General features: G+C 31.4%; 1 protein-coding gene across 7 annotated transcripts in view; it reads left to right on the top strand.

The window, feature by feature from the left end:
• Positions 1–8,534, top strand: part of LOC143069560 (nephrocystin-1-like) — a 42,932-nt gene extending 34,398 nt beyond the window's left edge. For all 7 annotated transcript variants that reach the window (XM_076244251.1, XM_076244252.1, XM_076244250.1 and 4 more), the window contains 4 exons: positions 441–485; positions 6,088–6,204; positions 7,208–7,366; positions 7,991–8,534. In XM_076244251.1, coding sequence (XP_076100366.1) covers positions 441–485; positions 6,088–6,204; positions 7,208–7,366; positions 7,991–8,008 — 339 coding nt within the window. In that variant the 3' untranslated portion in view covers positions 8,009–8,534. The remainder of the gene's footprint in view (positions 1–440; positions 486–6,087; positions 6,205–7,207; positions 7,367–7,990) is intronic.
• The last annotated feature ends 4,589 nt before the right edge of the window (positions 8,535–13,123 follow it).

Raw genomic sequence — 13,123 nt, forward strand, 5'->3', positions numbered from 1 at the left:
TCTTGCCAATGAGACAAACCATCAACCAAAGTTCAAATAAAGTGGATGTAAGATAATTATAGATTATAGTTGGTCATCTCAACGAGATTACCTTTGTCGCTTGAGCCAGTTTGGCTTGAGATGACATCAGTTTATCGCTATTTTACCTATGAAGACATTGTTATAAATTTCATTGACAATGCATATGCTCCATTAATTTCTAACTATAATTTTTCAAATCAATTGACTCCGCTGAGAAAAGCAATAATCAGTCAGTAAGATCAAAGGAAAATTTTGTAAAATTGCGATAATTATTGATATTTCATGAAATGCTGCATACAATAAATGCGAGTTGTATTTTTCAAAACCTATCAGTTACAATTTTTCATTACAAAAAATGTTATAAAATTTTAAAATCTGCTGTATGAAATGTCAGACATTTATTATGAATCTGTTTACAGGAAGCTTGGATAGAAAGAACAAAGATCATAAGGGCACCTGAAAAGGTAAAAGATATATATATAGATTTAGTACATTTTAGTTTAGTATCTATAGTGTAATTTAAACTGTTGTATTCCTTAGGGATGACATCAAAAGTTCAATGTAGGATAAAAAAAACTTAATTCACATAGTTTCTTCACTGACCCACTACCCCCCCTCTTAACTTAATTTGGGAAAAATTGATTTACCAATAGGGATATATGTAAAAATCAATTTTAGATATACAAAACTTTCAGAATTTTAACCCCCACCCCCACCCCCAAACTATTTGTTTTAAGTTTTTTATCCTACATCGATCTTTTGATGTCGTCCCTTATATATATATACACTGAGTAAAACTAAATTAAAAAAAAATTAAATTTCATATTTCAAAAAGATCACAAGTACATAATTGTAAACCAAAAAAAAAAAATGAGAAGGTTTCAATTTTTAACCAACAAAACCAATATTATAAAGTTTATTTCCTCACGTTTGTTAATTTTTAATTTCATGTTGGGTTTTTATTTAGAATAGGTTGTTAATCTTTTGACTCAGTGTATTTGTTAGTAAGGACTATAAGATAAACATAGGCTAGAGGGAATGGGTCAGTCAGTGTATTTGTTAGTAAGGACTATATGATAAACATAGGCTAGAGGGAATGGGTCAGTTAGTGTAATTGTTAGTAAGGACTATATGATAAACATAGGCTAGAGGGAATGGGTCAGTTAGTGTAATTGTTAGTAAGGACTATATGATAAACATAGGCTAGAGGGATGGGTCAGTTAGTGTAATTGTTAGTAAGGACTATATGATAAACATAGGCTAGAGGGAATGGGTCAGTTAGTGTATTTGTTAGTAAGGACTATATGATAAACATAGGCTAGAGGGATGGGTCAGTTAGTGTAATTGTTAGTAAGGACTATATGATAAACATAGGCTAGAGGGATGGGTCAGTTAGTGTAATTGTTAGTAAGGACTATATGATAAACATAGGCTAGAGGGAATGGGTCAGTTAGTGTAATTGTTAGTAAGGACTATATGATAAACATAGGCTAGAGGGATGGGTCAGTTAGTGTAATTGTTAGTAAGGACTATATGATAAACATAGGCTAGAGGGATGGGTCAGTTAGTGTAATTGTTAGTAAGGACTATATGATAAACATAGGCTAGAGGGAATGGGTCAGTCAGTGTATTTGTTAGTAAGGACTATATGATAAACATAGGCTAGAGGGAATGGGTCAGTCAGTGTAATTGTTAGTAAGGACTATATGATAAACATAGGCTAGAGGGAATGGGTCAGTTAGTGTAATTGTTAGTAAGGACTATATGAGTCAGTGTAATTGTTAGTAAGGACTATATGATAAACATAGGCTAGAGGGAATGGGTCAGTTAGTGTAATTGTTAGTAAGGACTATATGATAAACATAGGCTAGAGGGAATGGGTCAGTTAGTGTAATTGTTAGTAAGGACTATATGAGTCAGTGTAATTGTTAGTAAGGACTATATGATAAACATAGGCTAGAGGGAATGGGTCAGTCAGTGTATTTGTTAGTAAGGACTATATGATAAACATAGGCTAGAGGGAATGGGTCAGTTAGTGTAATTGTTAGTAAGGACTATATGATAAACATAGGCTAGAGGGAATGGGTCAGTTAGTGTAATTGTTAGTAAGGACTATATGATAAACATAGGCTAGAAGGAATGGATCAGTCAGTGTATTTGTTAGTAAGGACTATAAGATAAACATAGGCTAGAGGGAATGGGTCAGTCAGTGTATTTGTTAGTAAGGACTATAAGATAAATATAGGCTAGAGGGAATGGGCCAGATGATCTGTGTAAAAGTATATCCCTACTTTAGGTTTTTAATGATATTTATTCTAAAAATGAAAGGAGATATTTTAGTCACATTTTATGTGAAATTTGGTATAATCTGTGAGGCTTTACTTGAGCATGCTTAAAGCGTTATGTGTTTTTTAGATTCAGCTCCAATCAACTTCTTGTTTAAACTTGAATATTCTTCCACATAAAAGCCATGTATGTGATTTTCATCTCATTTTTCTAGGGAAATTCAGAAGAAAGCTTACTAAAAATTTGTTTAAAATCAGCCTTCATGTGAACATGTTTTACCATGTGGAGTTTTACAGAAATCTCTCATCTAATAACTGTTTACAGAATACTTATAATAGATATTCTTATACATTATGGCTTTTGGTGAAATTTTGTAGTATTTTTGTTGAGAATAACAAATACGAGCTGCCATAGATTTGTTATTAGGTTTTATGTGAGCATGGTTTACCATGTGGTACATTTTTATATCAATTTCCATTCAAACTCTGGTTTACCAAATATTTAAAGTAAGGATATAATAAGGGTGCAATAGCCTACAGTTCAACTTGTTTTTTAAACTTATATATATTATTCACGGAATATGTATACTGTGCCCTTTAATTCATATTGCATGATTCATTTAATACATATCATATTATGACACAGATTTAAATATAATCTTGCATGGTTGCTGAATTTTTTTATTTTTATATATATTACTAAATCAATATTTTACAATATGTATTCTGTATTTTTAAGTAGAGATAATGCCCTCTTGATAGTATCATATATACTTTAAATTTTGCCAATAGAAATGAAGAGTTATGGCACTTGCCTTGCTGATATGTTAATGTTCCCTTATTATTTTGTGTCATATTTGTGCATTGTGGAATTGATATCTGATATTTTGATTTATGCAAACAAGTATAAAGAAATTGTGATGTGATCTTCTTTGAACATTTGAACTTATGATTTATCGATAACCTAAACCATGAAATTCACAAAAAATCCAAACCTACAAACAATGATTAATCTACAGTATCTAAATATATGCTATTGATACTTGCCTTCTTAATTTTTTATCGGTTTCATATGGAGTTATGTCCCTTAGGTTTTGTAATAATGAAATATATATTTTTTTATTTTTGCATGTACAGCTTGTAAGTAGCATGTGTGAATGCATGGTAATATCACATTGTTATGTTATCAATTACACATTCTAATGCAATATTTTGCTACATCAATTTTTATTGCACAATATCAACAAATTTTCTAAGTAAATTTGTTACATCAATTTTGATTAGACATTATCAACAAATTTTCTAAGTAAATTTGTAACATCAAATTTTATTGGACAATATCAGCAAATTTTCTGAGTAAATTTGTTACATCAATTGTTATTGGACAATATAAAGAAATTGCTTATCTATGGTTAATTTTATTGATTCTGCACCTGTTTGTTTGACTTCATTTCCAGTGATGAGAAATAGTTATTTCTTCCATTTTATCAAACTGTGTGGTATTTTAATATTTGCTTATACCTGTATCATTATCTTTTATTTAATAGATGTAAATAATAGTATACTGGCTTTACTAATAAGTAGCCATTAATTTAATTGTTTAATTTATATACAAAATTCATATTGATCCCAGAAAATTATTGAAATACATTACAGGTTTCTCCAAATTTTTGTTCCAAGTTTTCACATCTAGTTTACCTGTCTTACTTGAAAAGTGTTTTTTGCAGTGTTCATTGTTTTAAAAAAGAAGCGTTAATATGAAATTTTGCAATTAATTTTGTTTTGAGTTTCCATTACCATTTGTTTATATTTGTTAATATGCTAGTTGTTAATTTTTGTGATTTGGTCTTTTGTGAAGAGATGTCTAATTGGCAATCATACCATCTTTTATCTAGTTAGTTTGAAATGGACCACAAAAAGCAAAATGTGTATGCAACCATTGGTTTCTTTTTTCAGAGTTGTCAAAAAATACTGTTTGATTTAGATGTTAATGTCATTAGTGAGGTATATAGACTACAAACAGTGTACAAAATACTTTTCATGTTTGACAAAGATTGAAAACTTTCTTTTTTACTGATTGAATGTGTTTTCATTCTACACAAATTGAGCATTCATATTACATTCCTAATCATTCCACTTTATACCCATAATATCATGGATGTTGGGTTCATTATAACCAATGTGAATGAAATACAGACCTTGTGTCCCCCTTCACATGCAAGGACCTGACAAAACTGTGTTCTACTTTCTTTTTTGAAAATATTATGTTTACCATTGACATAACCTATGTATCCCCAAAACGTGTTCCAAATGAAAGTAGAACACAGCATTGTAGTGTTCAGGGAACAAAATCTGTATTTGAATCATATTGGATTATTGGTACTTTTAAGTTTTAATCAAATATAAAGAGGCTTTGTGCGATATGCAGAAACATTGTGATTATTTTATTCATATTCAACATATAAGTATATGTATACTGTTATTCTGGTTTGTGGAGATAGTGTTTGCAATGGATGAAAGGGAGTTATCTTAATTTTTGATTGTTACACCTCTAAGTATTGATGTGTTAAAAAAGTAGAATTTGGGAGTTGGAAATGGACTTCACAATTTGATTAAAATTTCCTGTCATTGTAGTAGATACAACCTTGTTTGTCTGTTCATCTGGTTAAGGTTGTTTCCTCAGAAACATGTTTATAATTCAATAGACTTTTTTTGTATATTACTGACTTTTGACTCCTGATTATATAATTTTACAACAGGTTACTATACTGTGGTTAAGCATCTTGATACTCCATCTTCTTGGTAGTAATTTTTTTTTTTGTATAAGGAATTAAAACTGAATATTTAAGAACTAAAAAGGTACTAAAAGTGCCTTATCCAAAACCTTTCAATATAATATCTTTCATTACATAGGTGGATGTTTTTATGTATTGTCCAAATTCAGTATTAAGATTGTAAATGAAAAAGGAAGTGTGTGATATTTGAATTGACCACTAAATTTTTATCTTTCTATGCTGAAACACATTTTAGTGACACTACATACACCAGCATTGAAATGTTTAAAACTTGTAGCAACATTGCATGACATTACCTACTTTAAAAACTAAATCTTATGATTATTTCCCATTCTTTTAATCCCATACCCTTCTTTAATTGTTATAGATCACAGTTCGTAATATTTTACCCTAACTCTCTCTATATACAATGGTCTGATTCAAATGTAAAATAATTTATTTTTTTGTTGGAACCATTTTTTGTGAATTAATGAAACATTGTGTTTGTGTTTATAATTGATTTTCTTGTTTTGCAAGAGTCTGTATGCAAGCCAATCAGAAATTTATATATTTTTTATCAGCTGTATGCAAAGACACATACTGACAATGCAGTACGGAGGATTTGATTATTTTCATTGGTACCAAATAACATGGGATGTAAATAAAAAATGCATTTTCATGAATACCAATTTTCAATGTTTTGACAAATTCTGATTACAATTGAACCATTTGGAAAATTGTACTTTGTTTAATTCTTCAATCCATTGTTTATTTTTACTCTAAATATCGACTAAAATTACAAAAAGATTGAATCCCCATTCTTGCCATCATACATGGTATACCTGAATGTGTTTGTGTTCATTTAGACACAGGTAAATCTGTATATAAAGGTCAACCTAATGGCTTTATAAGAGAAGTGTCCATTGAATAATACATATTAAGAGAGACATGGAATACACCCCTTTGATTTCACATGTTTTATATACCATTTCCCTTTACTTTTTTAGCGAGACATAGAGTACATGAAGACAGAGTTTGCCTTGGTATTCCAGAGTAGTGTGTACCCATTGGTTCATCTGTCTTCATTGCCACCATGGTTACCAGGAGATTTACTTGTTGAGATGGTAAATATTTAATGGACAAAAGATTTTGGTTCCACCTGTTCTCTCATTTACTGATTTATTTCTTAAGAGATGATACTATAGGAATTTTTTTATGCCCCCACCTACGATAAGAGGGGCATTATGTTTTCTGGTCTGTGGGTCCGTTTGTCCGTCAATACGTTCGTTCGTCTGTCCATTCGTTCTGCTTCAGGTTAAATTTTTTGGTCAAGGTAGTTTTTGATGAAGTTCAAATCCAATCAACTTGAAACTTAGTGCACATGTTCCCCATGATATGATCTTTCTAATTTTTTTGCTAAATTAAAGTTTTTACCCCAATTTCACGGTCCACTGAACATAAAAAATGATAGTGCAAGGTTCAGGTTAAAGTTTTTAATCAAGGTAGTTTTTGATGAAGTTGAAGTCACATCAACTTGAAACTTAGTACACATGTTCCCTATGATATGATCTTTCTAATTTTAATTCCAAATTAAAGTTTTTACCCCAATTTTACGGTCCACTGAACATGGAAAATGATTGCGAGTGGGGTATCTGTGTACTATGGACACATTTTTGTTTAGAAATGTTTTGAATTGATATAAAAGGTATATTTATCTAATGTTACTAAGTTTTACTGATACTGTTCAGTATAAACTATGTTTTTTTTTTACATATGATGCTTTGTTTAGCAGTAAAGATTAAGTAAAAAAAAAACATCGATTGTGAAAAGCAATACTGTCTGTCTGTGCAGCATGTTCTATTTCTTCATTTTGGTAGATGAAAGTTTTTGTTTTTTGTAAGTTTGGGTTATTTTTTTGAAAAATGGTAGGCAGCAAGTTTTCTACTGAACACTTAAACTACAATGTTCACAACAATGTTAGCTAGATCATAACTGTATATATACTGTTACAGTAAAAACAATTTGTGAACTCTTTTCATCTTGTAAGATTAGAATTCATTGTTTTCACCAGGCAGTGTTGATTATATATAATGTTTCTACAACATAAATCTATATTCTTTACAACAGAAAAGACAAGAAGAAATCGCCAAATTCCAAAAAATGAAGTTAGACAAAAAAGGTATATTGGCCATGCTGTTATCACCTGATGTGGAATATCAACCATTTGATATGAAGGAAGTGGCATTTAATGTGATTGGTCAATTTTGTCATAATGATCCAATGACTGTAAGTAAAAAATTAATGTGATCGGTCAATTTTTTTCAAAATGATCTATTGACTGTAAAAAAGCTTAAATGTGATAGGTCAATTTTATGAGAATGATCTTTTGACTGTAAATAAAGTTAAAAGCGATTCGTTAAATTTGTCAAAATGATCTATTGACGTTTACTCATGTTGAATGTGATTGGTCAATTTTATTAATAAATATAGAATTATATGGTACAAAAATTTAAAACTTTGAAAATAACAACATGAAGAATAACTGTAAGATGAAATTTTGAACAAACATTTTTAAAATACAGAATTAGATTCTTCATTCAGCCATTCTTTAATAGGAGGGATGTCAAGAGACTGCAACTCAACAGTACAAAGAATTAAAAAAAATGCACCAGTATGATACAGTTTGGGTAATTTTTTAATGCAAAGAAATTAAAACTAAAAAGCTATAATTTATAAGACAATTAATGCTAGTTAAACAGATAAAAAATTCAATTCTGTAAACACTTCTACATTAAGAAACAGAACAAACTGTAACAACTGTGCTGATACACAACCATTTGGTAGTATTAAACTTATATTGTGAGTTACTAATTTTATGTCAGAAATCTAAGTTCTGTATATTGATTTCAGATTGCAATCCAAAGTTAATATTTGTACAGGAACTACAACAAAGAAGCATCTGTGATATGGACTTTTTTTAGGCAACAGAGTGAGCCAGGATCTGATATTAGATACTCTGTCAAGCTGGGTGCTGACAGTATAATAGTTGTTGATCAATTAAGTAAATAATGCTGTTTAGACCACAGGGTTTGGCACTAACAGAAGTCCTGCAATGTAATTTTGGTCAGCCGATAGGTCCAAGGAATGAAGTTGCCCAGCAGGGCATTTTAAGTTAGTGAAATTTATCAAAAGAAATGCCCTAATTCTGTGAAATAACTATGTGCTAGATTTTATGTTTTTATGTTTTGTAATTGGATATTTGTGTCAAAAAAACATTTGTATGTTCTTCATATCATTATACATTGGTCCTTCCTATCACCTTATAAATAAGTTAGTGTTGAGTCTTTGATCCGTCCAGGCTTTGGTAATTTTATGTTTTTAGAAATTATAATTTATTTATATATTGTATTTTTATAATTTGTATATATGATATTAAATTTATGAAATATGAAAAGGTGTAATTTCTCTGTCCTTTACTTTGGAATTATTATTTAAAAGATCTGCAAAACTGCCAAATATGACTGAAATCATTCTGTATAGAAACAAATTGACAGATTTGATTTTATTCACCTCGAAGCAAATGTAAACTTCTCACAAAAACAGTACGGTAATTCAGTAAATATCTAAAAACAATAATGCAAAAAATAGTATAATTTGAACGTTTTGGCTTTAAGAGGGGCACTATCTACTCGAAATATAAAAAATATAATATATTAATTTTTTTTGTTCAATCATTAATGAAATGCAAATAGTGAAATAATAAATCGATTTTAGCAGCCAGTATGGTTCAATTTTGTTAAAATAAGCTTAAAACATTTATTATGAATTATTCACTTGCAAGTGAAAAATTCAACCTCATTGAATCCGTATGCATGTTAATTTCAATTTAACCCCTTAGCTTGAGATGAATAACACGTGAATTGTATGTGTAAAGTAATTTAAAGTAAAATAATGTCAACATTGAAAGTGAAACAAAGGTAAATCATTTGATTGACTTATTCGATCCACAAAAAATCATTCTTATACAGGTAATAACTACGATAAACATTTATTTTTCATCTATAATATGAAATTAAATAGACATAGAAAAATCCAACAGCACAACTTTGCTTATAAGAATTTGATTAAAATCGGTGAACATGAATTTGACAGCTTTAATCTAATGGGCTACTTACAAAATGCCTCAGTCAAACACTCAACACCAATAAAATTGTGAATGGGAGGGTTGGGAGCCTGCAAACATGTTTAATACTTACTTACTTACTTAATCCTCTTCGTGCTTTGATGCACATAAGGCCAATACTAGCTCTCTCCATAACACTCTGTCTTGTGCTTTCTTCTCTACTTCTCGCCATGACATCCCAACCTCCTTCATCTCGCTTTCCACTGTTCTTCTCCATGTTTCTTTAGGTCTTCCCCTTTTCCTCTTGCCAGTCGGAGTCCACCTGTGTGACACTTTAGCAATGTTTGCTGATTCCTTCCTTAAGACATGGCCTATCCATTTCCATCTTCTTGTTTTTATTTCATCTCTTATGTCTTTTTGTGCTGTCAGTTTGAATAGTTCCTGATTTGATATTTTGTTTGGCCAAAAGATTTTGCATATTCTTCTCAAGCAGGTATTGTGGAATGCAGCCAGTTTGTTGAAGTTAGTTTGTATAATTCTCCCAACATTCTGAGCCATAAAGCAGTACAGATTTGACATTGCTGTTGTAGAATTTAATTTTTGTGTTTCTGGCAGAGGGATGACGATTTCCAGATTGGTCTGAGTAGACAAAAGATGTTCTAGCCTTACTCAGTCTTGCTTTGATGTCTTTGGTGGTCCCATTATCACTGCTTATTACGCTGACTAGGTATGTAAAGTCTTCTATTTCCTCAATGTTTAAGGATCCAATCTTTATTGGAATTTTATTTGATTGGTTGTTGATTGACATGACTCGTTTTCTCGATGTTTATTTTGAGCCCATGTTTGTTTGACATAGTATTCAGTCTAGATGTTTTCTTTTGCATTTGTGCTCTGTTGCTGGATAGTAAGCAAATGTCATCTGCAAAGTCTAAATCTTCAAGAAAGGAGTTGATTGTCCATCTTATCCCAGTGTTTCCATTTCCTAAGGTTGATCTCATACACCAGTCAACAATTATTAAGAAGAGAAGAGGAGAGATTATGCATCCTTGTCTGACGCCTGTATCCACTGAGAAACAATCAGAAAGCTGTCCATTGTGTAATACACTACATTCATACTTGTCATAGAATATCTTTATCAGCTTGATTATTTTCGATGGTACTCCATATGCTCTTAGTATGTCCCAGATGTATTCTCTTATAACACTGTCAAATGCTCTTTGGAAGTCAATGAAGTTTAATACTATTTTGTTCTGCCACTCTATGGATTGCTCTATGATGTTTCGGATGGTAAATAGATGGTCAACGCAGCATCTGTTATTTCGAAAACCTGCCTGTTCTTCACGCAGCTTACTGTTAATGGAATCAGTTATTATATGCTTGATGACTCTAAGGAATACTTTACTGTGGATTGAAAGTAGTGACATTCCTCGCCAGTTGTTGCAAAGTTTCAGATCTCCCTTCTTTTGCAGTTTTATAATAATTCCTTTGTCCCATTCAGTTGGTATTTCTTCATCTATCCATATGTTGGTAAATAGATAATGTAGTATCTCGCTTGTTGACTGTATGCCTGATTTTAGTAATTCTGCACTGATGTTATCTATGCCTGGTGCTTTACCATTTTTCAGTTGTCTTATTGCCTTTTGGATCTCATCTTTGCATACAGCTTCTGTGTCTATTTCAAGTGCATCTCCAAACGGTTGAATGTCAAGTATATCATTGTTTGCTTCAGCCCTATTCAGGATAGTTTTAAAGTGTTCTGCCCAACGATCTAACTTTTCTTTGTCTGTAGTAAGTAGCTTCCCCTCTTTGGATAGTACTGTTGCATCATTATTCCTGGACTTTCCACAGAGCTACCTAGTGATTTTATAAACTACACTGAGCTCTCCACGCTTTGACGCTTCTTCGGCTTCATTTGCAAGTTTTTCAACAAAACGCATGCAATAACTACGATAAACATTTATTTTTCATCATCTATAATATGAAATTAAATAGACAGAGAAAAATCCAACAGCACGACTTTGCTTAATCTATTTATATCTATATTTATGTTGACATCCCTTATATGGTCATCTCGATAGTTAATTAGATGGCGTCTAATCTAAAAAACACACGAAAGGAAGCTATGTATTTTCACGCCCGTGTCCTGTTAATTGTTTATTTTAGACTTTAATAGTTTGGATAAATGTTTTACATTGTTATAAATCAAATATAAAAATTTGATTTAAATCGGTGAACATGAATTTAACAGCTAGTGTCCCTTTAATCTACTGGGCTACTTACAAAATGCCTCAATCAAACACTCAACACCAATAAAACTGTGAATGGGAGGGTTGGGAGCCTGCAAACATGTTTAATACTGCCACATATTTTAAGTGCCTGTTCTGAGTCAAGAGCCTGAACTGCAACGGTTGTCCTTATGTGTTTTTTTTTTAATTATTTTTTGTATTTTAAATTGAGCTATATTTTTTTCTGGTTTGAATTGGTTTACATTTATCATTTCAGAGCCTTTTATAGCTTATGTTGTGGTATTGGTTTTGTTTATTCTTTTAGTTACCTATCGTTGTCAACTTCTATGTCAGTTGCTTTCTGGTGGAAAGCAATCATTCCACAACTTCTTATTTTTATATAAATGTAAAAGTAATATGAAGTTTCTATATTTACTAAACATTTAAAGGAAGAGACTGATTTCATTGAGCCGCATCTCCTCTGAAACGATACACAGCTGGAAATATTTATGATATGATGTACAAATGTAGTGTTTTGTACAGTAAACACAAATTTTTAAGAAAATAACACAAGTCGGAGACAGTTATAAATCTGTGTCTCATACGCTTTCTCTGATGCTCAGTCGACGTCCTGCCCACGAAACAGTTTGTTTCAACATTTGTCTGATTGTACCATGATTTCGTGTGCATGGTTTTATCTAGTATTTAATGTGAACATATACGTAAAGAGGAATTTCTACCTTTGGCAGAGATATACGATGTATAAATCTGTATTCAGTAGGATCAAGAATCCTTCTAGTTCTAATCGGAATTCCAATTTCTACAAGTAGATATAATGATTCAGAGGAATCCACTGGAAATCAAAATGTGCTTAATTAATATAGGCATACATTGTTTGGACCCTGAAGTTATATTCACTTGTGTTTAAGATTGTAACACAATGTTAACTGCTGTACCCTATTCTTTTTACATTTTTACCTACGGTATTATGTCTGTTTGTTCACACAACGTTGTCAATATAATAGAATTTTATCCGACTGTTAAGTGAGAAGTTAAGCTAGCTATAAAACCAAGTTTAATCCACCATTTTCTACATACGAAAATGTCTCTACCAAATCAGGAATATATTACTTTCTCAAAACGTAACAAATATGTTGTCAATCAAGAAATCTAGCATCTTGATATATTGTCAGTTTCGGAGAATTTTTTGTTTGAATCAGAGTGATTCTTTACAAAAGAGTGACGAAATATACCAGAGAGACAGCCAAACTCATAAATCGAAAATAAACTGATGTCCAAACGCCATGGCCAAAAATGAAAAGGACAAACAGACAAAAAATAGTACACATGACACAATATAGAAAACTAACGAAAAAGAACACGAACCCCACCAAAAAGTAGGGGTGATCTCAGGTGCTCCGGAAATGTAAGCTGATCCTGCTCCACATGTGGCACCCGTGGTTTTGCTTATGAGTGGTAAATAGTCTTAATTTGGTAAGTCACATTTATGAAAGGGAAGGGGATTGTAGTTACGACGTAAGGAACATATCCGATATCATTTGTGAAACGGTTATTCCATAACGGTCAACCAACTCGTGATGGCGTCCGTAAAATTTACGAAGAGATGATTTCAACTTCACCATTTAAAACTCTTGATTTAATAGCTTCCTTGTGAGCAACAACCCTCTATCAAGA

This window comes from Mytilus galloprovincialis, chromosome 3 (assembly GCF_965363235.1).
Source record: "Mytilus galloprovincialis chromosome 3, xbMytGall1.hap1.1, whole genome shotgun sequence".
Taxonomy (NCBI): Eukaryota; Metazoa; Mollusca; class Bivalvia; order Mytilida; family Mytilidae; genus Mytilus; species Mytilus galloprovincialis.